The following is a 26,211-nucleotide window of genomic DNA, read 5'->3' on the forward strand; positions in this document are numbered from 1 at the left end:
TAGAATGACTGGGTCTGCCACAAAATCAGCTAATGACCTAACAGTCGCATTACACGTCCTTCCCATAGCAATGTGGATGTGGTGAGAATTCCAAACTGCATTAAACAAAACAATTGGACGGACTTTCTTTCTTCGTGTTTCTCTTTAAGGGGCAGAAAGTTTTTTTTTTTTTTTGTGGAATTTGTCAATAATAAAACATTTTCAGATTGAGTGACCCTCTACTCTTTAAAAGTGTTGCTCAGAACTGTTTAGGTGAGGTATCGCCTGCTTGTATTTTCCCTGAGTCCTGAATGCAGGTGGAGGACCTACAGTCGCGCGTCAGTAAAAGCTGAAATACTATTCTGTAAATGCACTTTTATCGCAGTCCTGTGTTTAGAATCCCAAGTGGAAGCAAGTTAAAACTTTAATGTTTTAACCAGATGTAACTGATCATCAGCTCAGTGGAGTAACTGACTCCATTCATTCCATTCAAATGCTCACCTTTTTGGTTTGGTTTAGCTGTGTTCATTCTTTCATCCAATTTTTATCCAAGGTTTTATTTCACTTTATAATGCAGCTTTGCTGTTCATGTGATTTTAATCTGAATGTAAAAAAGTAGAACTCGATTAAACTGACAATGACTTTTTTTTTTTTTTGAAGATCCAAAGTTTAACTGCAGATTTTTTAATTTCCTTTCACCTAAATCGTTTTTTCAAATGAAACTTTTTTTTTTTTTTTTTAGATGCTCTCCCTCTGCTTCAACCCACCTGATTCAGATGAAATAGATTTCTGCGTTCTGCACAAGCCTGCTAATGATGTATTGATTTGAAGCAGGGAAGCATCTAAAGCCCGCAGGACAGCGGCCCTCGAGGACCCGGATGTGGACCTCCGTGGCTTAAACCCACCGAAGAGGAAACGGGACTTTTTTTTTTTTTAACACAGCTCCACACGTGCCTTTTTGTGCAATGACAAAGTAACAGAGAATTAAGACTGGTACCATGGCTGGAATTAAAATGCTGCTTTGTGATCCAAAAACATTTCTTTTTTTTTATTACAAAAGCTATAAAAATTTCCATGACACAAAATACTGTACATTTCACAAGTCACTAATTATACCCCCCCCCAATTTATCTTACAAAATTATTAACATACGGTGACACAAGTAAGCAAACCCCCTCCCCTCACTTCTTGAAAAATATCTGTTCCACTCTCTCCTTCTACATCTAGTTTCCAGGTTATTCTTTGAGCAACCCGGAACATTTGGTTGCACCTGCAGAACAATGCCTCAGTCTGTCGGGTGGAAAGCATCGCCGCCTTCATTAGAGCAGTCCAACGTGGTAAAAGGGTTTGTGTTGAAGGTAAAATAAAAAAGAAATCATGGATAAAATCCACACCATCTCTATTTTACAGTATTGACACGAAGCTCGTTCTGCTGCTGAGACGTTTTCCCTCCATCACCGACAGCTGACAGAACTCTGAGTCCAGTTGGAATATGTTAACAAATAAAAAAGAATAAAAACTGATTTAAAAGGAATGGACCCGCATAGAAAAAACAAAAAAAATGTGAGAAAATTTTATTCGCACCCTTTCTGTGTTTAGAGTCTGTCTCTAAACCCACTTTGACTGCCAAACCGCTGAAGTCCCTTAAAAGCTCCGTGCCATCGATCAGTGGGTTCTCCCGACTGTAAACGATGAATACTTGTGCCGAAAACATTTCGAAATAAAAAAACAACACGTCCAGGAGTCCCATTGGCTCGCCCTGGAAGACGGCTCATTAACATCAACGGTGTTCAGGACGGGCAGCTGGGCGTTGTAGATTATATCCAAGCAGGAGGGAAAAAGTGCACTTGTTGGGGCCTCATTTCTGCCCTGGTTCACGACGCATTGGTGCTCGAGTCGCAGTGTGTTTAAATACGGGATCGGGTCAAACTATACAGTGTGTGTGCGTGTCTCTCCCAGTGTAACCCGAACGCTTTTATCGGTAAAGTATTAATATATCCGTTACTGCACAGCGGTACGTGGACTCAACAGTTTGTTTTTTTTTAACCATAATGGACACGCAACCGATCCATACTCTCAGTGCAGATAGTGATTTACATGCTACAATAATCAATACCACAAAAAAAAAGGCAAAGGGACATTTTTTTTAAGCAACCCCAGCTACCACCACAGTGTTAATGCCACTGAAGACCTGCGTTTAAACCTCTAAAGTGACTACATTTCAGTCAGCACATGTTCCAGCACCACCAGCTCACACCTTTCCTCTTTAATTCAGCTCTCCTGCTGACAAGCTGGGGGCGCAAAGCTGCATGACAGCCATACTTCAGCGCTGTAGCTAACTTACACATTTGTCGTTTTGGGTTTTTTTCCGACTGTATTGTACCGTGTGTGAACAGAGAAGAAAAGTCATTTCACTGACACACTTAAAAACTCAGATCTGAAAGGTCCGGCACGCGACTCTAAATCTGACTTTGTTCGGTTTTTAATCGGCACATTTTCCGGACATTTTCATTCCATTGACTGGCCGCCCCACATGCTGATACACCGAATCATCTGAAGTACTGAACTTGCAGCCGTCTTCATTTCAAACCGCCAGCTCTTGCTGAAAAGGTCCCGAGGCGTGTTTTAAACTGACGAACGCCAAACAAAATACACCAAACCGGATAGTTAGAGAGAAACTCACGCTGTTGATTTTTTTTTTTTTGTGTCACCGACCACTTGTGAAAAACACTTAGAAAAAGCCTTCTTTTCAGCACGACCTTTGCCCTTGAGCCGTTTGAATTTAAAGGAATATTTCTACATTAATATCTGCAGGGGAGCGTGTCGCAGGAACACTAGAAACGACTGAAACTGCTCGTTCTTTTTGTTGTTCTTCTTATTGTCATTTAGAATCACTGGCGACCCAAAACTGTCACTCACCGCCGTCCCTTTCAAATGCAAAAATATAGTCTTAGATTTGTTCCTTTACCTGGTATGAAAATATACTTTTTAAATTTATTATTTTTTTTCCAGTGGGACATCTTCTTTTTTTTTTTTTCCTTTGCAATGTACATATTCACAAATTCAACCCTGAAAAAGAAAAAACCTAAAAAGGATGACAGCCAGAAGTTCTGCCCTTCCCGTTTATGAGCTGCCATCAGCTTATTGTTAGCGACCCAAACCGGGTTGCTACGAGGCGTCTCTGGATATCCAGCCGCTCTCTGTGAGGAAGGTGAGAATGCGCTTCTTGAGGACCTTGTCCAGGTAGCTGGGCAGCCGGCTCTTGGCCGGGATGCCTTGCCTTTTCTGCAGGTGATCTTTGATGATGATGGTTTTGACAGTCAGGTAGCGCGTGGGGCTCAGGTTGAGAGAGTTACACAGCACCTTCTCCCTATCCGACAGTAGCTCAAAGCCCGTCAGATTCTCAATCGCTGCAAACTCGCCATCTTTGCCCTCTTCTTTGATCCCTCCTCCAACCCCCAGGCCCCCAGCACCGCCTCCTCCACCACCGGCGCCGCCCCCGATTCCCAACCCGGAGCCGAGGCCGCCGCCTGAGCTGCCGCGTTTGGAGTTGACCACGCTTTTGTTCTCCTTGCGTTTCTCCCGTTTGTGGCGTGCGGCTTCGTATTCAGCGGACTCTTCCAGCCGTGCGATGCCGTTGCGCCGGTAGCGCTGCAGCTCGCGTACTTTGGCCCTCAGCACTCGCTCTTTGTGCATGTTCTCAAAGAACTCTTCAAATTCCCGGTGCGCCATGAACTGGCAGAGCGCCCGCAGCCGCACCCTCTGGTCCTTCTCTTCCTTGGTGATCTTCCTTTTGGGCGTGCTCGGAATGGGACCCGATCCCGCCGCCGCCATGGAGCCCGATCCGACGGCGCCTCCGCCGACTCCCGCTCCCCCGGCGGCACCGGAAGCACCTCCAACTCCCAACCCTCCCGGTTTCTCCTTCTCCTTGTCCTTCTTGTCTCTGCCGAGGAACGCGGGCACCAGGTTGTAGTCTCGGGCGATGTTCTTCCGTCGCTGGCGTTCTCGAAGCTTGCGCACATACATGTCCACGTGGGCACGCTTCATCTCAATTTCCACGTCTTCGTCGTCGTAGTTGACCGAGAGCCCACTGATGAGCTTCTCGGCATCCTGGTCGTACTCGATTTCATAGTCGTCCCGCAGCGGCATGTAGCCAAGCTGCTGCTGCTCAGCCAGGCTTATATCCAGCGGGGGGAGGGGCGTGGTGAGGCTGGGCGACAGGGGGCCCCCGCTCGGACAGGTGTGGTCAGTCACCCGGTTGGGAATATTGTCAGGAATGCAGGCTTTGCCCAGGTTACCGTGGATGTACATCGTGACATAGTGTTCCATGACCTCCTGAGGAGTTCGGGATGCTCCGACATGAGCGGCCATATCCTCCTGGAAGAGAACAAAGCAGAAGCCGTCACGAAACGACCGACCAATCGCATTTAAGTGAGCTGTGGCTGCACGTAGGTTAACCATGTGGACACATTGGGTAAAATATCAGCAAACGTCTGACTACAATTAAGCTTTTTTTTTTTTTTAATGCTTTTCTAAAATCCCTGTGGCTGGCAGATGGAGAGAGAGGTATTGTGCTGTGATCCTTTATTAATTAACCCATTAGGACCTGATGCAGGCCTGGGATGGCAAAATCCAAAAATGAATTCAAAAGTAGTGTATAGCCTTTAGCATTTAGTTTTATTTTAAATGTGCTGCCATATGAATGAAAGTGCCATAACATTTGTTGTGCAAACACACTTTTAACATCAGCATCTTTCTGTAGTTTTTATGTAGAAGCCTCGCTCCACTGTCTGTTTCCTTGAATGACTTGCTGCTATCAGTTGTGTGTTTTGCCTTTAAGTGATATTTTAGACTGGAACTACTACGCTGAGAAGACAATTCAACTTGGCTGTAAATGCAGGAGTTTTTTAAAAAAATGTATTTTGAAATACATGCTTTTACGTTGAAACAAGTAAAACAGGAAGTAGCACCGGTTAGCTCCGAGGGCTTCACACAGAGACCGAGGAGCACCTGTAACGGTGATGTTACCTGCTAGTTTCTTTTTATTTTATTACTCCATGCTTCGTGGTGTTTGCTGTAACTGTGTGAATGTGATGCATAGGAGAAGTGGAAGTTAAAGAATCCTAGTTCTGACCGTGAAGATTGACTCTGCCGTTGGTTGAGAAGCAGGCTAAAGTGGCCAGTATTACTTTGATTATTTATTGGTACCAGCGACAATGCTAAGAGTGCTATTTCTTTAATGATTACAACAACTAATGTTGTCTTTTACTTTGTTTACTTGAACATTTAGTTCTACGTTGTTGATGTGGCGTTAATAAACATCTGTGAAAAGAACCGGAGTCTTGCATCCAATCAATGTGTGGCATATTGGCAGAGTTTACAGATGACTTTGGTTCTGTTGACACCACTGGGCAGGAGGCAGGGCCTCGTGGACAACACGGGCCAAATAAGAACATTCACATCATTCCTGTTCGTGCCATCATTTGTATTCCTGTGACAAGTTTTAGTTGCACTTAATTTTGTTGGCCCAATGAAACATTTGCATTTTTCTTTTCCTTTCTTTCAGGAGTGCCAAGTCATTAAGTCGGTAACTGTGTATCAGCTTTATAAAAACTATTTCATTTATATATGTAGACATGAAGAAGCAACTGTTATCATGCAAACTCTATTGTTTCTCCGGCATTAAAGGGATAACAAAACATGGCCAAATCGTAATCTTAAACGTCAGTATCCCTCCAGAATTTCCAAATCTGTGCATTCCTGCCATTTGCCACTTTAAAGTATACTTCGTCTGTGGAGTTTTTTGTATATTCTAATGTTTCCTTCACACTGCGTTTTTTCTTGGTCGACGTTTTCTCAACGTTATCCATCCTGCAGCGTCGCCTTCACAGGGAGAGTTACCCCCAACAAAAAGGCCAATGTGACTTTGTTGAGTTACATGGTGTCAAGGTAAAACTGTCAACATCTTTTTCTTTCCACGAAGCTTCAACGTTACTTAAATGGTAAGGAACAGGACTGATGTATCTATGGGGATTTATGAGGTTTATACACTGAATTTGAGTCTGCGCTATACCTGCTGTACAGTACGGTGCAAGAAAATCTATTTAGTGCAGAAATCCAAGTTTAAGATTAGGTGAGTGTCTGATAGATTTATATCAAAATAAACTATAGACGTTCATATTTCCTACCTTCCTCCTACAGTGTTTGTATTGTACTACTGATCTGAGTAATATCACGTCTCTATGACTGTTAATATTCCTTGGTAAATTGCTACCAGTGTGTGTTTGTGTGCCATCTCATTTACCTTTTTTTTTTTAAACATGAAAAACTGTACCTTGCTTAAAAAAACGGGTCTCCTCTACTGTTTTGGAAGGAACAAATTACAGGGGTTCTGCTGTCTTGTTTTTACGACAGGGTCAAAGTAATTAAGACTGTAAATTTTCTATCCTGAAGTCGCAAACGTTATTCGTAATATTACCGCTCGTTGGCAACCTGTGTCCTGTCCACACGCGCCAGAGCTAAAGTCTTGTTAGCATGTCATAAGAAGTACAGAGGTAACTTGAGTGATTAAATAAAGTCATGTACCCAGTTTCCAAATCCATACTGCTCGATAGCATCGAGTAACGACTGCTCTTCCCTGCTAGTCCATCCTCCCTCTGCCTCGGGACCCCAGAGAGAGAACCGACCGCCGTCGACCTGCTGGTAGCCGTGCCATCTCCGGTGATTACCGATTTCTGCACCCGCTGAGAAGCACTCCGGGCACAGCTCGATATCCGGGCAGTCGGTGCACCGAAGCCGCAGGTTTGTAACATCTGCAAGGCAGTTAACGCAGTACTTCTTTCCCAGGTCGGCCATCTTGCCTGGCTCCTGCTTCTTGTTGTTGGAGGCAGAACTTCGCGCCTGCGCACAGCGAGCCTCGCCAGCGCGAGCCCGACACATCCCGCTTGTTAATATTCATGAGAATGGGCGAGAGTGCCTCCGATTGGCTCTTGTGCCCAGTTTCCAGGACAACGGAAACTAAACGAACTGTTTCATTTACTACAAATTTGCGCGATCCTTATAGCTCCTGATAAATTGGAAAAGATTATTATTATTATTATTATCATTATTATTTAAAATGGACAAAGAGAATGACGCTGAGAAGGAAACATTAGAGGAGAACAATTCTCCTATTGATCAAAAAACACAGTCACATGACTTAAGTGTTGATTTTGAGATTGGCAGCACTGATGACAATGAACCTTTGGGGTTAAATCCTGAGACTCCAAAGAGGGAGACCCCTACTCCTGCACAGGAGGAAGAAGAGGAGGCCACTGCTGGAGCTGAAAACAAAGAGGACATTTGTTGTGAAGGGTCCATTCTCCAGCTTCTCCAGGAGCTGTGCAAGCAGAGAGATGAAGCCAGTCAACAAAGCAGACAGCTGCAGATGAAGTTGGCCGAGTACCTCAGCAAGAGGACCAGAGACGACAGCCAGCTGGGGAGGGAAAAGCCTGTGACAGATCAGCTGCAGGAGTATGAGAAGTACATCAATATCCTGAATGATTTGAAGCAGCAGCTCTGTGCTGATTCAGAGTCAGCCCAGCGGCAGGCGGAAGAGCTGAGGTCACAATCCCAGGACAAGCTGGAAAAGGTTGGTGTGTGTGTGTAGGGAGGACAACTGAACTTTCTTTGAGCACGTCCTAAGAACTACAGGCATCTTTGACACTCTCTTGACACTAAAAATGCTGCAGTTGATTTGCAATTATGTGTGTCATACATGGAGTAACAAAAGCATGATGATTCTAAAAGTTGAAGAAAGTTTATTTGTAGAATAAGCAGAGGATGGAGTACCGAATGAGAAAAACACCACGGTTAAAATCAAAGTCAAATTTATTTGTAAAGCACATTTCATGAACAAAACAATTCAAAGTGCTTTACATAAAATTAAAGCATTGCAGTGGGGAGTGGAAGAACCATTAAAATACATAAAAGAACATAAAAAGAAAGAAAATAATTAAAAGGAAATTAAAATTATTAAAACAAGCAACAGTCCAGATAAATTTAAAGATATCGTGCAGATTTCATGCATAGACATATGAGAAAAGAAATGTTTTTAACCTGGATTTAAAAATGGCTACATTTGGTGAAAGTTTAATCTCCACTGGCAGTTTGTTCCACTTGTTTGCAGCGTAACAGCTAAATGTTGCCTCTCCATGTTTATTCTGGACTGGACTAGCTGACCCAAGTCCTTGGGTCTAAGAGCTCTGCTAGGTTTATATTCTCTGAACATATCACAGATGTATTTTGGGCCTAAACCGTTCTGGGATTTGTAAACCATCAGCAGGCTTTTAAAATTTATTCTGACTGACTGGAAGCCAGTGTAAAGATTTTATAACTGGTGTGATGCGTTCAGATCTAATCTGATTTAATGAGCCATTCGCAGTTTCACTGTACCGGCTGTGTTTTCTTAGACTTGCATGGTTTAATCTATGAGACAAGTATATGCTACTGGCAGGATCAATCGGACGCTAAAACTCTAGCAGCAGCGTTCTGGATGAGCAGCAGATGTTTAATGCTCTTTTTGGGAAGTCCAGTCAAAAGACCATTACAGTAATCAAGTCCACTGGAGATGAATGCATGGATGAGTTTCTCCTGGTCTTTTTTGGAGAGGAAACCTTTAATTCTGTTGATGTTTCTGAGATGGTAAAAAGCTGCTTTGGTGACAGCTTTGATATGGCTGCTGAAAGTCAGATCTGAGTCTATCAACACTCCGAGGTTACGAACTTGGCCAGTGATTGTAAGGTCCCGAGTCTCAAGATATTTACCAACGCTGACCCTCTTCTTTTTGCTCCCAAACAGAATGATCTCAGTTTTGTTTTCATTTAATTGTAGAAAATTCTCTCTCATCCAGGTGTTTACTTCCTCCAGACACTGACACAGTATGTCTGCTGGGCTGCAGTCGTCTGGTGACAGAGACACATAAAGTTGTGTATCATCTGCATAGCTGTGATAATTGATGTTAAAGTTCTGTAATATCTGACCCAAAGGGAGCATATACAAGTTAAACAGAAGAGGTCCAAGAATTGACCCCTGGGGGACTCCACAAGTCATGGCCACTCGCTCAGATTCATAGCCAAGTGTAACAAAACAACTCCAACCTTCTAAGTAGGACCTCAACCAGGACTGCTCCAGAAAGTCCAACCCAGCTCCAGCCTGTGCAACAGGATTCCGTGATCTACAGCATCAAACGCAGCGCTGAGATCCAACAGAACCAGGACTGAAACATTACCAGAATCAGTATTCAACCTAATGTCATTTAACACTTTGACAAGAGCCGTTTCAGTGCTGGGATGACGTCGGAAGTCTCATGCCCGAAAAGGGCTGTACACACAAAAGAACCCAAATGCAGATAGGGACTGAGTGGGAAGATCAAAAAACTGTTTATTAAGAGGAGTGGCTGGTGTGTGTGTCCAAAGAGGGTTGTATCCAGTTCAGGTGCTCACTGGGGAGAAACAGAAGCCGCTTTCGGACTGTAGGAACCTTTGGCAGTTCTAATAACCTTTTAATCCGCAGGGCCGTTTTCTCCCGTGTTCGGACATACAGGAACTCGGGGCTATCTCCCTTAGTTCCTATAACTATTTAGCTCCTTCTCCGAGGTCGGGTCTTTTCATGGTTCTATAGAACGCATCTGACGGAGGTGTGTGGTGGTTGGTAGCTACGCCCCATGTCATGCTATCACGGCTGAAATGTTTCCTCATAAGACACAGACACAACCGGCGCGTGTTTAATAAGTTAAACTTACACTGGTCTCCTTTGTCTGCGGCGCTCTGCTCTCCTTCCTTCCTTCCTTCATGAAATGAAAAAGTATCGTCTCCTGACTCTCTCTGTGTGAGCTCTTCCAGCCTCGATATTAGACGCCTGATGTGATCGTCAATGATTAATATCACCATCATGCAGACCATGAACACGGTGGCCTCCTAGCTCTCCATATTAGCTTCTTTGTGGTGTTTTTTCTTCTCTCCTTACTTTTACCGGGTTTTGTTTTGTTTTGTTGTTGAATGTGGCGCTAAACGGCTAACGTAACACGTCACTGACGCAGACGGCTGCGCGCGGCGCATCAGTCCCGATTCATGTGCGAATGCAGACTGAAACAGTTCCGCTGGGGAAGGACAGTTATCAGAACGAAATTCCAGTAGGACAGTTCTGATAACTGCGTTCATAGAACGGCTCTGTCCGAAAGCGGCTAGCGTGTCAACAAAAGGTGGTTCAAGGGTTCCGTGGAAATCCCACTTAAAATCTAGTGGCTTACAGAGAGATCCAGATGGAGTGCACTGAGGGATGGGGTTGTCCAAGGCTGTGGTGTGAATGATCAGGAATAGTTGTGTGGTAGGCATGGCCGGCAGACAGCAGCAGCAAGCTAGTAACTGGGGAGAATGGAAGTCCACAAAATAAGAGCAACACCTCAAGGATAAAAATACAACGGCAGTTTAGTTATTGAGAGTAACACTCAGGGGGCCACAAACTCAAAAGTGGGCCTTGATTACCACAGGTAACTGTGAGACAATCTGGCAGAGACTGGAACTCTGCTACTGCTCCTTAAAAAGCCAGCCAGCAATGGAGGCAGATGGACAACAGGTGTGCAGACAAGAGCATGCCAGACTCCGCCTGGACTTCCTGGATGCCTGCTCCGCCCCGTCTTGAACTCAGAACACACCACAACCAAGTGACTCATGACAGGAAGCCTGATTGAAAGTTATCAAGACTTCTACTTTTATTCAGAAAGCCATTGAGCTGGTTAAATACAACTTTCTCAATAATCTTGGATATAAAAGAGAGATTAGCGACAGGTCTGTAGCTGTTCACCATGGAGGCGTCTAGAGTTCTCTTCTTTAGGAGTGGCTTAGCAGTCTTTAGTGACTTGGGAAAAATGCCTGATGCCAGTGAGCTGTTAACTATTCGTAGGAGATCACATTCTACTGAGGTAAAAACAGTTTTAAAAAATTCAAATGGTATTATGTAGGGTGCAAGTTGTTGATTTCAGATGCCGAACTGTTTCCCTAGGATTTTTAAATCAAAAATATTAAATCGTGACATAATGTCAGAGCTATTTCTAGGTTTTAGACACAGATTAGTTTTCTTGTTTGTCTGTGTTGCATGAAGGTTTTGTCTCATTGTTTTGATTTTTTTTTTGGCTAAAAAAGTTGGCAAATTCATTACATTTCTCAGTGGAGAGGAGGTCTGGGTTTGATTCTTTTGGAGGATTTGTGAGTTTTTCAACCATAGCAAACAGAGTTCAAGAATTGTTGACATTCTTATTAATCATTTCAGATAAATGCAGCTGTCTGGCCTTGCACAGCTCATTGTTATAACTACGCAGGCTTTCTTTGTACAGCTCATAGTGAATCTGAAGCTTTGTTTTCCGCCACTTACGTTCAGCTTTCCTGCATTCTCTTTTCAGGTTTTTGACTGTAGTGCTGTTTCTCTGTGGTGTTTTCTGTTTGATCAAGGTGCTCTTGAATCTTATCGGTGCAACAGCTTCCATTACATTCAAAATTTTCAAGTTGAACTGATCCAGCAGTCCTTCAACCGACTCTGCACTCATTGTTGGTAACATAACTATGGCCTCCCTAAACTGAGCACTCGTTTTCTCATTGATGTACCTCTTCTTGACTGAGAAGCTGGTTGTTTGAATGTTCTGAGTTATCAATAAATCAAATAATATACAAAAATGGTCAGAAAAGAAATCTAAATTGTGTGAAATTATGAAGTCATTAACTAACAGTGACTTATTGGACAGAGACCTAATATTAAGTAAGGCTAGCTTTGTGGAGTTTACACTGGTCTCTGTTGTATTCTGAGTTGTACACGGTACCGTTAACAGATTAGATAGATTCACCCAGCAAGTTGGCTGTTTTCGATTCCTTCTTTTACTAACCAATACAGGACTCCTACTGGGTCCCAGCTTGTTCTCAGAACAGCTGTCAGTAGTATGATTACTATAGCAGGGACCCTAAACAGAAAGGGCTGATTCAGGAGCTTCATTTCCCACTGCAGGCTGAGAGTATAGGTCTGGGATATTTGAGGCTTTAACCTCACATCACAAAAAAAAAAAAAAAAAAATATTGATTTAATTAATCTGTCATTTTGATCAAAAAGAAAATATATTATTTCTTTATAAAGCAGGCTATGACTTGGGGTTTGTGAGTGTCACACAAATAGCAGATCTCCTTCTCCTTCACACTGCACAGCAGGTGCACATTTTGTGTGTGCGCCACCCAAGAGCCAGAGAGAGAGTGTGGGCACCCGTTACAGAGCTGCCCATTGTTGACCAAACCGCCAGTCTGTGCAACTCAAAGATCGATTGACGATTACCTCAAAACATGATACATTTAGTTAGATTTTGGTTGTCATTTGCTGAATACATCCTTATCACGATCATTGCGGGAGAGAGGAAGGAAGAACAGGAGGACAGAGAAGAGGAGATGAGACGTTTAACGGCAGATTGCGCACCAAAACAGCCGGAGAGATTAAGAAGAGGAGAGTCTCAGGTGAACAGTTAAGGCGTAGTATGTGGCTGTTTGTGTTCACAGATCAAAATGAGCTACCAGAAGGAATGAGCTCATCAGTTTTCAAAATCCAACAAAGCGTTATCAGCAAACAAGGGAACCTGAACTGGAATTATTGTGTCTATTATGATTACATACAGTGCAAGTCATTCTATGCACATAACAATTTTACTCTACAATAACTTGAAAATGGTTCAATGGCAAAAGTAAAAACACAATCTTTTCGCCAAAAAAAACATTATAGAAAAACTGAATACATCACAATAATCTGTCATAATCATACAATTAAATAGAAAAGCCCCCTTCCCATAAATAAATGTGAATATAAATGTATCTGTCAACACAGCAACTCACTGTGCTCACAGTGCAGTGGGTTCAGTAATGTCGTGTATTCTCAGCCGAAATGTTTTTTTTTTCTATTTAGACAACATCCTCTTGGATAATTAGTCTATGTTTTGTCCACGCTTTCAATTCAATTGATTTAATCTCCTGCTTTGATTCTCGCATGGCAAACAGGCCTAAATACCACAATGCCCATGAACCTCGGCTGAAACAGAGAAGAAGCATGCAGTCAATGCTACCTTATCAGCTACCTAATCTTGGCTTTCCACTCGTCATTTGAACGTGTCTTTGTTGTGAATTTAATATTGGTTTACGAGGTTTGCAAATCTTGGCATAGCGTTTGTAATGCATGCTCTACACAGCATCTCAATATGTTTGGAATCAAGTTTGGAAATTGATTGTTCTATGGCTTAATTTCTCATTTTCTAAGTGTTACAGCGCTAATGAAAAATAATAAACTAATTCAGAGGGGCTTTCATGGTCCTGTCTCTGGGGAAAAAATGAGTACAAGGGACCCACTCATGCTGCCATGTAAAGAACTGGGTGGAGGTGACATGCATACTGAACTCTTAAGATACTGCTCTCAGCATTATTTAAAAAGGGGATGACAAAAATATATATATACATTTTGCCAAATACATCTTGGAAGCCTGGTCAAAGCAGTCTTTGTCATCACATCATTTCAAAAGATCATGTAGATTTATTGATTTGTTTTATCCATGTCCTTAGGTGGAAGATGAATGGCGAGCATTAGTGGCGCTGAAGCGGGATGCAGCTGTAACAGCCCTAAGCCGTCACCTGGGTAAAGAGGCAGCCCAGGCCGAAGTGGAGGCAGTCCTGACTGCAGAGCAACTTCGGGAGGATGAGCTGACCAAGACATGCCTCAAGCACTTCAAGCTCAGGCTCAAGATCCGCAGGCTGGAGGCAGAGCTCCGTGATGCGGAAAAGCACGGCGGAGACCCGCTACAGATCCAGTTTGAGCAGCTGCAGGCCGAGAGGCTGGAGCAGAAAAAACAGGCCGAAAAGGAAAGCGAGGAATCGCTAAAGCTGCAGAGGAAGATCAGCAGCTGCTTGGAGGTGAGTCGATGAATGCACGTAACACAATTTGAGTCAAATTTCACATTTCTGTGTGTGCGTCACAAAAATACCACGATTCGCTTTGTGAGTAGCGGTGTCAACATGGTGTTTTTGCTGCCGTGTCAGGTCCTGTCAAGTGTGAAAGAGAAGCTGCACTGGAGCCAGATGGAGGTTAAGGGCAAGCGAGAGCGCCTGGAAGAGGTGGAGGCCATGTTGGCCAGGAAGAGGGACCTCCTGACCCGAACCAAAAAGGCCCGAAACAGCCTGCAGAAGGACAACCTGAGGTTGAAGGAGCGCCGTGGACTCCTGGGGAACAGGGTCCTGCTGCGGGACTTTGAGGACACCGTGGAAGCCTCGGACCACCTGGAAAAACATCTAGAGAGTCTGAAGAGCCAGGAAGATGATATTATTCGCAGCTGTGGCAGATGGAGGAAGAAAACTGGAGACAGTGTAATGACGAATGGCAAAATGACCAAAGTTAACGTCTAAAGTTGAGCATTCAAGTTACAATGGAAATGAATATAGGGGTTAGAATAGAGACTCTGAGCTTTGATTTGAGGGTATATACAACCAAACCGAAAGAAAGGTTTGAGAGTTTCCACTTTTTGCTATGTAGGAGATTCTTTTTCAGGGCCCAAAAACCATTTTCATGGAGAGCTATGAGCTTTTTTTCTGCTATACAATTTAGAGACAGTGGGAGCATTAGGAAAAGAAAGGTGTAGAGCACTCTTCGGGTGGAAGGCATCTGAATATCCAAGACAACCATAAAGGGAAGACTTTGTGCAAACCAATGCAGATAGTTCAGCACAAGTGTGGAGACAGCTTGTAATGGCTTACACTCCATGTTAAACGGCTGAGCATTTGCAGGGTGATGGCATGTGTGAAAGCTACCCATTAGATTTTTTTAAAAGAAGAGGAGGTATATTCTGCATTTGCAGATCTTTAACTGATAAGGCTACATTTCACTTGCTGAAGACAAAACTAAACACTGGAAGCAAACAGCTGGAGGCAGCTGCAGCAAAGTCCTGGTAGAACTTCTCAAAGGACGAAACCCAGTCCTCGGGCAGTTATTGCCCGCAAAGGATCCTCAATTAAACACTAAAATCAACATGGTTATGTTCGTTTCTCCTATTACATTTGAGAACCTTAAAAAAAAAGCTTATATCAAATAATTGTAATTTCAAAACCCTTCCTAACTTTGGATATGAAAACCCTCAAAATAAAGCTCAGCCTGCTCTTTAAGTCTCTATTCATTACATAACTTTGTTAAAAAGTAGTAATAACAAATCTGTTTTAATAAACAGCTAGTGGTACTAGAAAAATGTGTGAGTTTCCATATATATTCAAATATGGCTGAACATACAAAAAAAAAATATCAAAGAATCTGAAATATCACCCACAAATCTTCAAGCAGAGCTATGGAGCAATTGGCTCAACTTGTTTTTTTTTTTCAATATATTGAATTCAAATTAATGAGGCTTTATTGTTGAATGAATTTTTGAAGAAAATAAAAAAAATAAGTACATAATGAATAAAAGACAAAAATGAGTTGACAACCCTATTGAAAAGTTGAAAGTGTGGTTGTGATGGAGTGACCATCACTAGGGTTGTGGGTCTGTTCTGACTGTCACGCCAAGGAGCCTGGCTCTTTGGTGTAGTGGTCAGAGCCCCAGTTTAGTACCCAGAAGGCTGGGGTTCGAGTCCCGGCGGCGCAACTCTACTCCCCTTCGCTACAAATGGTGTCAGAAGTGGGATGGCTACCGTGAGGTCATCGGAAGCGTACCCATTGTGTATAATTCCATGTGAGGGACCCCCCAGGATTGGTGACCCCGGTGCGAGGGACCCCAGTGATGGGTGAAGCATTGATGATAGGGCACACTGGATGGGAGAAGCGTGATGGGCCTCTGCGTGAGGGACACCATGAGTGTGTGAAGCGCACCGGTGCGCTTCCCGAACGGGAAGGCAGTGTGATGGAGTGACCATCACTAGGGTTGTGGGTCTGTTCTGACTGTCACGCCAAGGAGCCTGGCTCTTTGGTGTAGTGGTCAGAGCCCCAGTTTAGTACCCAGAAGGCTGGGGTTCGAGTCCCGGCGGCGCAACTCTACTCCCCTTCGCTACAGTGGTGTGGTTCAAATCTGCATGAATGGGGGAGCCCCGTTTCCACTATGCAGTCCGGTACGGGTCGGTTCAGAACGGTTCGCTTATTTCAGTCTTTCCACTACCATGAAAGCGTACCGGTCCCATGGTACCCGTTACCATTTTTGTAACACTTCTGCTTGGGGTACCTAGCACACAGGACCGGTTCCAGGCTCTGCTCTCCGTTGTTGGTGAGGAGGCTGTGCAGCGGGAGCAAAAACAAATAGACCCCTCTCACGCTCCCAGGTACATTTGATTACTCTTACCTTCTCGGTCGACATAGCTTGCACCTTCTGACTCCTCGCCGGTTCGTCAACAAACGTGAAACGTGAAAGCGAAAGGGTGTTGTATTCACGACAGTGTAACCGTACATTACCTCCAAGCCTGTAGGGGGAGCTCCATAATGGGTTTTTGAGAAGTTACATTGTATTGCTTTAAGTATCCTTGCAACAACTGGGCTGATGACATCACATGCAGTGTTAACAGGTAATACGGGCGCATTCTCTCTCTTTAGGGATTTAGGGAAACTCGCAGCTAAAAGTTATGTTCATGAGAACTCTGGGATGAAGAGAGGGGGGTGCAGATACAGAGTGATATGTCAAGAAATACACATCCGTGGTTATAAAGCACTGTAATCTGTCCTCTTTTTACTTTTGCAACTATGTCTGAATCCCCATTACTGCCTGGACCGTACACCCTGAAAGCTGTGTAGGGTGTGCTGGAATATGTTCCAGCAACCATGTCTCACATAATTCTGCATTCCCAATAATCCTGCTGTGTCGTCACGAGGGCTCCAAACTCATCCACTGTTCACTCGTGATCTCATCATATTAATCAACGGAGGAAACGGCTTAAAATTCCTCCTTTCTTTCTGTTTTATCCCCACCCCACAGCCCAGACATCTCTTTGTCACGATTCATTGGGAATACGAAAAGATGGGGAAGAGGACCCAATCACATGACCACCAGAGGAAGGAGGCGAAGACAAGCCGTGATGGTAAATATCTGCTTTATGAAAAAGAAGCCAAAGGTGCTGCCGAGGCAGCAATGATTTACTACGAACAAAACTCTGACAGAGCAAAGGAAGGCTGAACTGGCAAACCTACTGACCAACAGAGAAACCAAAAGAAGGACAACAGTGATATGGCAGGGGAGAGTGAAAACCAAGGGACACATATACTAGTGTGGGTGCAAGTGAGTAATCATAATGAGCAACAAGTGGAAAGAAGGTGTGAAAGAAGAAGGGCAGCTGAGGGCATCCAGGGATGGTGGCAGGAAACAGCACAGACACGAACTGATAGCTAAAACTCAAGACGGAATCAAAAAAATCATCCCAGCAGTGCAGCATTCAAACCAATGTAAAATGAACATAATAATAACAATGAATAAAAATGAAAAATAAAAAAAATTCAAATTTGTGTGCACGTATTTCATATTATACGTGTGTGTGTGATGAATACACGAGTCTGTTTATTAATCAAGAGTGTGGATTTACAGATGGATCCCTACAGATGGAGCTCTATAGCACTGTGTCATCACGGTCATTCCCAAAAGGTACTAAAACCCATCAAAAGTAAAACCCTTGTTGTTGTTTGGGTTGATGTACAAATGATCTAATAACTGAACTGTTTTTCTTATTTGGAAAGTTAAATATGTAACAACTTGTTCCTTTCTTTTTATAGTAATTAAACATCCCTCATGCCTGATCCATCAAACTACCTTTGCCAAGAGAAGTTCTCTTATGTAGTATTTGCGTACTGCTCACTGGTACACGTCAGTTATCAAGCTACAATTTATGCTTAAAAAAAATCCATGAAAATCCATTTTTATTGTTTGCTGAAACACATAGAAAAAAACAAGCGATGACGACAGATCAGTCTACAAAAAATGCGTTACTGAACAAGGGAAAGCAGGAGGTTGCTTGTCACTTGTGTTCCAGCATAATTGGGCTGAAGAGCTTGAATCTCATCGGCCTGATGCTTCTTCCTCATTCATCTTGCACGTGCTGCTTCAGCAGCAGATCCTGGAACCTCGGCTGGAAGGAGTCGATACAAAATTCGGTTTTATCTTTCAGGGTGACACTGTAAGGAAAAAGCCATATAGCCTGCAGTTAGTATGAAGTACGTACAACACAATGTTTATTAATGATTATCAATGAGAAGTTCCTGATCCTTAATGTTGAAAAGGTTTCAAAGAAGCATGAATCAATCTCTTTCACTGCATGTCCATTTTTGAATGCAGAAATCTTACTAAATGAAGCGGGCACAGCCAGGTGACAACTCCACGTTGATGGATTCTACATCCTTTGTTTCTATGTTATTCCAGCTTGATGGGGGGCGACAGACACACCTCAAGGCTGTAAAATAAACCTTATGTTGATTTCTTATGTTGACCTGAAATGGCTGGCATTTTGAAACCAAACAAGCTTTCATGAGCTCATAGCCCTATATTTAGGGTCGTCTTATTTACAGGTCAATTACAGTCTTGCAGCTTTCACAAGATGACAACTGATTAACTTTCAACGATGTCAACAAAGCACAAAACAACAAGACATGGAAAGCATTTAAGATACCTGGAGGTTGTAAGACAGAGTCTGGCTGAAGACCTGCATTTGAAAAGAGGAGTTCAACCAACAATTTTTTTTCTAGGCTTTCATCATAAGACCTGTAAAGATAGTGGAGAGTGTATTAGTTTTAACAGCAGAAGAGACCACATGCAACCAGTATTGACAGATCTCTTTTTTCACGGGAGCCTTTTTTCCACTGTTGGGATTCCTTTTCAAATCTCCCAATCTCAACAGCTGCTATTTGCGTCAGTGGAATACTTTCTCAACAGTAACAAGACAGGGATGATTTCTTTTCCTAATCCACAACGTTAAAGTTTTCCCTAGAATGCAAACTATTCCACAAACAGTCTCCCTATAGTCTCCACAGAACTTTAATCCAATAAGCAATGCTTCAATAATTTCCCAAACTGGGATGAATAAAGTATTTATCTATCTATCTATCTATCTATCTATCTATCTATCTATCTATCTATCTATCTATCTATCTATCTATCTATCTTATGTGTGTGCAAACTGCACAAAAGAAAAGATTGAGGCATGGTCTGAAGCAATTCACTTTTTATATTATCACGTAACCACTGACTCAGTGGGGTTACATAGCAGATTATTGGCCAAATTACAATAAGACTGAGTTGCTCCTTATTTGATTAAGGGTAATTATCCTTGGATATATGGCGTAGAATGAATCGGATCAGAGGCACAAAGCATGTCATACTCCGATACGATAGGTGGCGCAGTACCCATTTCAACTATTGCAAGTAGAGCCACTTCCGGTTGACCGCTTCACCACCGACAACAACAACAGGAAACTCAGGCATTCGAGAAAATGGCGAACGAAGAGTAAGATGAAGCTACGTCCTTCTATATTTCGTCTGTGATGAGCTGCTTATTGCAAAAACGCGATGCACAACGACACATTCTCCATCGCGTTGTTTGTTTCTTTCCGACGGCGGCGACAGCAACAGAAATATCGTCTCTTCCGACTTTTGGTTCACGACCCCGGGAAGAAATCTCGAGCATGCGCAGAACGCAAAGTCTATCACCACGTGCTTCACCGTCTACAAGCACGTTTAATTTGACTTTCTCACAAATAACGAGTAATCCGATCTGATCCAATTTCTTGTCAGATTAAGGTGTCTTCATGAACTTAATCACTCATCCAAGTTATAATAATTATCCAAGGATAATTACCCTTGCTCAAATAAGGAGCAACTCAGTCTTATTGTAATTTAGCCAATAATCCAATCCTTTCAGTGCCATGTAACCCCACTGACTGTGATATGAAGAAGAATACAAATAGTAATTATTTTTTAAATTTTTTTATTCATCATTTTATTCATTGCATAAGGTATTATGCATAAAAACGTACTGACGGTGTTCTGAAAAACAGATGGACGCTGAAACAAACTGTGACTTTGATGACTATCTTATTAACCCATTAAAACCCAATGAGTCCTCCTTCCGTAGGAACTTAGTGTCCTGATTTACTCAGAGATATTTCAGCCTAAGCAGCATCAGTAGTAAGGAAGTTAACATTCTTACTGGAGATCTTTGTCTCTATATCAAAGAGAGAGAAGAGCTCTGTCAGAGAGACAGGTCTCCAGGTGGCAGCCTGCTGTAGATATGCATTATGCAGCGTAGGTATGGAAGAAGAAAAATAGACTCTTTTGCCTGTATGACCAAAATGTCTCCTTTCAACTCTAGTTGCTTTCTGTCTAAAATACCCATCACACATCAGGTCTCCTTTTTTCAATCTTACATTTGTACTTCAGGAGGGTTGAATGCAGTCGTACACACCTCCCTGCCGCCCTCTAGTGTCACACTGGAAAACAAGAGTTAGATTAGATTGCATTTCAGTTTCCTCAAGTTTAATAATAATAAAAAAAACTTTGAGTTCGGAGAAATTTACTGCAGACCACCATTTGCACACGTCACTGTGTTGCAAGCACATTTTTCAGGTGATGAAAACGGCTTTTTTTTCTAAATTGAAATCTCTCATTTGCAAAAATGTTCAGTCCGTTTTCTGTGGCACTCCAACTTTTGGTCAAACTGTAAGGATGCTTAAAATTAGTTTAGACCTAAAATGGAGTCTTGTCGTGTCATACTAAAGGGTTTAGACATGGTTCAGATTGGGAGACGTTTCTGTGTGCAGGATCCTTCAGCTCACATTTTATGTCGGAACGAAAGCCGAGCCACAGAGCTCAGGAACTATCCGTAGACATGGAAAGATGGGCCATCTTGCCGCACAGTTTTCAAATGAACCCTAATAGCATAAGGAAAAATATATATACGCTTGTCAGTAAAACTGGTCGGTAAAATCGAGCTATTTGTGGAGAACACTGCTTATCGCCTGTTAACGTCAGCAGCAGCCTCATCCTGGGAGGGATTCTCAGATTCAGGGCCAGGGTGACTAGGCAGAACTGCCAGCTATATTAACTCTGGGAGTTCAAAGAAGAAAACCTGCTCCAGATCGCATATGAGCTGAGACCTTAGGCACAGTTCACATTTTAGCTTGACAATGAACTAATGCAAAGAGCTAAGACAACACTGGAGTGGCTAAAAGTTAAGTCTGAGTGCTGTTGAACGGTCCAGCCAAAGCCCAGACTTAAGCCCCACATCACGTGTGTGGAGGGACCTCCACATGGAATTTGACGGGACCTGCTTCGAAGAGCGAGATCCATGGGCCAAACTAGTAGAAAGACCCACCCAAGAGGACCAAAATCCTAATGTCCATTAAAAGGGTGCCTGTAAAGTACTGAATTTAAGGTCTGAACAATTTTAAGGGAGATTACAGCTTTTGATTAATAAGAACTAAGCAACATTTCATGAATGTGTTTTCACTAAGTCAGTATGGGTTATCAAATGCAGTCATAAGTGGTGTCCTGTGAACACATTTAGGGCTTCAATTTGTAAAATTTTATAAGTATATCATCTCGGACAGTCAAATAGCACTTACATGAATTCAGTTGAACTGCATTTTTCACTGGGGGGCCAAATACTAATTTTTTTGACACGGGAGGTTTCAGAAGGATATCTCTTTTCTCTCTCTTTACAGCGACAGCCATCAACAACTTGGGGGAGAGAAAATATATATATATATATATATTATAAATTTTATTTTCAGGAGGTTGACTTTGAAAAAAAAAACATTCTTACTGGCTTTCCGAGCGGCGTCTTCACTGTCCTCTCGATGCTCGAGGATTTCCAGTTTCTGAAGCACTCTGCCGAGAGACAGGTTTGAACAGAACTTCCTTTTGTCTTTCTGGTAGATGCTGTGAGGAAATGGAAAGAAAAGCAAATCAATCACTCCTTTTCTTTCTGAAATGATACCACAGCTATGTGAATTACTGTGTTAAGAAATGTCCACGAGACATTGTACACAAAACAAAATGCTAGCTCTCGTCAGTTTTCATTCTTTATGCAATGCAGTGTGATACCATTGTATCAGCTGTGTTGGTCCCACGCGAGGTAAACACTACCAATTTTTCTGCTGTTAAATAAAGTACAATTTCAATATTTTGGCAGTCCAGATAGGTGTTTTTTTAAGTGAATAAATAAAACAAATACAATCAAAATAGTGTTCGCAGGAGCCTTACTAAATTAGGGGAGGACAAGAGTAGGATTGAATGTTCACATCCAGGGACTCCACTGCCTTTGGGTCAACGTCATTCAAGTTTATCATGAGTAAATCGCAGGTTTTGCAAAGACCTGTAAATCCACAAGAGACCATGATCCACAAAATCCGGCACAATTCTGTTATCATGTTAAATGGACGATGGAAAAACTCACCTTCGTCGGTGATGGAATCAGAATTTAGTTCATCTAGTTGCTCCTTTAATGTGAACGGAGGGGGCGCAAGCTGAGTGATCTTGGGTAATACTGTGGTTGGGTTCTGATCTCCAGCTTGGCCCCCTGGCAGTCCAACTGAGCCCTTTGTACCTGAGTCCTTTGGTGGTCGAGCTTGGCCCCCTGGCAGTTCCAGCAGGGACTCAACCTTCGACCCTGCTGGGCCCTTTGACCCTGCTGAGCCTATTGGCAGTCCAGGTGAGCCCTTTGGCCCTGTGACAGGTTTGGCTCCAAGTTTGAACCAGGAGCTGTGGGTGTGTTGAGTCATACATTCTTATCAGCAAATCAACTTAGGGGAAATTTTCACTCAGAGTTTGTAAATGTTTTTTCCTATAAGCCAGGAAATGGATTGCACATCAGATATTTGATTGTTGATCTACAACATATAGTTACTCTCAGACTACTATTACACTGCAGCAGCTTGGATCATTATGTTCTGAAAATGTTCTGAATACAACTGCTGCAATCTAAAGCTACCATATATTCTGTACCAAGTATCGTGCATACTTACAGAATGTCCTCAAGGGATGGCATGGAGTTGAATGGAGGCACACAAACTTCCCTGCCATCTGCCAAAAATTCACTGAAAAATAGAGGTTAAAGTGTTTACAATTCGTTCATCTGATCCTGTTTACTTGAAAATGAACTAAATGTTATCTCAGTCATTATACTTCTATGTTATATGATGTGGTACCTGAAATGGATATATGCTATAATGTTAAGGTTCTACATTATACTTACATTATCATTGTCATTTTTTTGTAAACCGTAAAAATGTTTGTTTGCTCGCTCGAGGTGGTTTTTATCTGTTTCAAAAAAGACTTGTCGTTCATTTTGGGGACAGGAAATAACTTTATAATGTGCATCTGACTGGGTAAAGATTAATTTGATGTGACTCACCAGCTGTTTCCTGTCTGAGCGGACAAACAGTCAATGCATGTGAATAACCGGCACGTTCCCCAATGTTATGTCTCGCCTGAGATTAAAGTAATTGTTGAGGAAGAGCTCTTTGCATTTTCCCCTTCTGAGTGTCTACTACAGTTGATTTTTCCTGATCCAGGTTTGTTTTTGCTCAGAACAAATACTTCTTCTACTATATTACCAGTTGTACATGAGTTTTACCTAAGATTTTTGTGTATGTTGGTCAGATCCTGGACAAGCCCCCATTTAGTGCATTTTTACAAGCAGAAGCGGCACTAATTTGGATTAATTTTTTAAAAATTGGATTGAGGTTTTGCAATTTTACATTAACTGCCACAGTTATCAAAAATAGTCTATAAACTAAAGTGGCAACAATGTGATCCAGTTATTCTGGCATACTGATCCAGTTATTCTGGCACTTACATATATTCAAATGAAGCGCATGTTTTACTTGGGTACAATTTTGACTGACGAATGACTTCAGAGGTCTCAGTGGGCAGCTTCATCTTATTCTTATTTTTGCAGCGGCATCCGTGAAATCGTTCACCTGATATTCAATGAAAAAAGAATCATATGTTTACAAAGATACTCATTAGTGCTCTCAAAGATTGGCAAAGTGTTGTACGAATTATTACTAGTTTGACTTTCATTTAAAGACACAGCTATATGAACTATGAAAGTATTACAAGGTAGATATTACAATACTTGTAAAAGTCTGAAAATAAGATTAGAATGATCAAATCAGTGCAAAGCAAACAATTTCTCACAAATAACGAATAATTTTACTGAAAGTATTGCATCTGCCATATGTAAATTTGCACTATAGAACTTGAGCATATGATACGAAAAAGGCTCACTCTGACCATGAACAGGAGAAGGGGCTATCTTGGGTACCACTGGATTATAATTTTCCTGGTCTGGTCTTTCCGGTTTGGGTAATTGGGGAATCAGATTGAGTGGTGAGGATCCCTGATTGGTTGGTTCAGTCGGCTGTTCGGTTGGGCGGTTTGACTTTGTGGGCAGCTGTGTACCAGGTTCAGAGCTGGTCCAATGAGAGTCATCTGGAATACGCAGACAGAACTCCCTATGATGCATGGAAGTGTCAGGTCGAGGTGTTGTGTGTTCCCTCGACTCTGTGCCTGTGAGGAGTAGAAGCGCACCATGAATGATAAAGCAGCAGAATAAATACACTAGATCGGTAGCGGGCTCTTCTTTTGGCTACACGTGTACTTTGTATTTGCATCAATAGCCCTGCTTTAATGACCTAAAATTCACACAAGCTCAACTGTTTGAAGTTGGGATGAATGACTGAAATATTTTCAAGAGCATAAAAGCAGTTCCATATAGGTTATGTTGAAGTGTTTGAAAGACTAACAGTCAAACTCTTGCTGCCTAGCAAAATTGTAAGTCAGTGGCCTTTGGTGAAAGCAGTTATCTAACTTCCCATAAGCCCACAGTAATTTCACCTAAAAAAAAACCTTCAGAATTCACATTGATCGTGACATACATTTCTACATTGGATTACTTATCGGTCGACTGGTTTAATTTTTAAGCAAAAGACATTTAAAGCTTCTTTCCATAAACAAATATACATTCAAATGAATGAAAACAAAATAAAAGAATGAAAACGTGACTGCATATCCATGTCCATTTAAGAATAAAACAATTTGGTGTTTCTAGCAATCGTATTCATATCATAAATGCATTTTGTGCCGATAATATTGAATCATAGCGACAAAATTTCTCGAATGTTAAGACTTCTTTTCATTTGTGATGAGGACAGTGATGCAAAAACAGCCTTGTTCTGAGTAAAAGAAAAGAAAATTGTGCAATGTAGTCTATAAAGAAATCAGTCATTGAACTCACTCTCTTTAGTTGCTTGGAGCAGAAGAGTCACAAAAAGCAGTCTGCTGGCGATGAAGACCATCGTGGAATCGGATCCAACTGGTGTCGAGTTCTGAGTTTCACTCAGATGATATGCAGCTCTTAACTTTTTAGGAAGCTCATAATCTGATTCAGCAGCAAAGAAGGAAGGAAGTTATAGCTGAAGACTAGGCAACAAAATGTTCTGTTACAACTTCTATGATTTGTCAGATGATTCTATTGAAAGTTCGGTGATGAATGATTTACATTTTGCTTCGACGAACCTTGGGGGTTTCAAGACAAACTATCAGTTACACAAACAAAGCGAATGCTGTTTTTTAAAGATAGCTAAATGAGGCCATCTCATATTTCTCTGTCTTAAAGGACTGGTTCATTTAAAATAGAGACATTCAACACTGTTAGGTTCCATGGCTCATTGTTTCAGGCCGGTATTCACACTCATACTTACAGAATTAATTAAATGCACTGGCCTGATGATGGACAAAGGAGGACTTATTTTCCTCATGTCAGCCTTTCAGTTGTGGAGCTCATAAATACTGTACCATTTCAAGGAAAAGTCCATATTAAACCAATCACAATCATAAAGGAAAGACTTCATTCTTGATATCAATTTCTGTGTCCGTTTATTAAACCTTACAATTTGTCTGAGCTAAACTTATTATGAAACACTTTTCTGCTTTAAGTTTGTACAACAACCAAATGCAACAGTGAACACAATTCATCGCTCTCACCATTTATAATCATAAGACTTGATCCATAAAAAAAGAGAAATAAAGACTTTTTAGGAGGATTAGGGGCATTTGGGGCTTACGTAACATTTTAAACTCTTAAATCTAAAACTTACATATCCTGTTAGCGTGTCCTTTTGATAATATCGACAGCTGAGTCATTTAACATTGTCAAAAAAAAAAAAAAT

The 26,211-nt window shown here is 42.0% G+C and overlaps 3 protein-coding genes across 4 annotated transcripts; 1 reads left to right on the top strand and 2 right to left on the bottom strand.

The window, feature by feature from the left end:
• Positions 1-1,104: 1,104 nt before the first annotated feature.
• Positions 1,105-6,879, bottom strand: tada2b (transcriptional adaptor 2B). Its single transcript, XM_075451306.1, has 2 exons — positions 6,565-6,879; positions 1,105-4,356 (listed from the first exon to the last, which is right to left on the bottom strand). The coding sequence occupies exons 1-2, from the start codon at positions 6,832-6,834 to the stop codon at positions 3,148-3,150; spliced, it is 1,479 nt and encodes a 492-aa protein (XP_075307421.1). The 5' UTR covers positions 6,835-6,879; the 3' UTR covers positions 1,105-3,147.
• cfap184 (cilia and flagella associated protein 184) lies at positions 6,643-15,356 on the top strand. The gene is made up of 3 exons (XM_075451308.1): positions 6,643-7,609; positions 13,596-13,943; positions 14,070-15,356. Exons 1-3 carry the CDS (start codon positions 7,097-7,099, stop codon positions 14,430-14,432), a joined length of 1,224 nt encoding a protein of 407 aa, XP_075307423.1. The 5' UTR covers positions 6,643-7,096; the 3' UTR covers positions 14,433-15,356.
• Positions 15,357-17,090: 1,734 nt separating this feature from the next.
• Positions 17,091-25,345, bottom strand: LOC142368882 (uncharacterized). Of its 2 annotated transcripts, XM_075451084.1 has the most exons (12): positions 25,278-25,345; positions 24,275-24,550; positions 23,835-23,958; positions 23,002-23,073; positions 22,434-22,738; positions 22,241-22,352; positions 21,801-21,916; positions 21,601-21,715; positions 20,404-20,466; positions 18,651-18,742; positions 18,329-18,434; positions 17,091-18,159 (listed from the first exon to the last, which is right to left on the bottom strand). In XM_075451084.1, the coding sequence occupies exons 1-12, from the start codon at positions 25,336-25,338 to the stop codon at positions 18,066-18,068; spliced, it is 1,536 nt and encodes a 511-aa protein (XP_075307199.1). In that variant the 5' UTR covers positions 25,339-25,345; the 3' UTR covers positions 17,091-18,065. The 2 variants fall into 2 exon arrangements, 1 of the variants encoding a protein (XP_075307199.1); XR_012767445.1 differs by lacking the exons at positions 17,091-18,159; positions 18,329-18,434; positions 21,601-21,715 and having other exon boundaries at positions 18,723-18,742.
• Positions 25,346-26,211: the final 866 nt, after the last annotated feature.

The sequence above is a fragment of the Odontesthes bonariensis genome, chromosome 19, assembly GCF_027942865.1.
Source record: "Odontesthes bonariensis isolate fOdoBon6 chromosome 19, fOdoBon6.hap1, whole genome shotgun sequence".
In the NCBI taxonomy this organism is placed as follows: Eukaryota; Metazoa; Chordata; class Actinopteri; order Atheriniformes; family Atherinopsidae; genus Odontesthes; species Odontesthes bonariensis.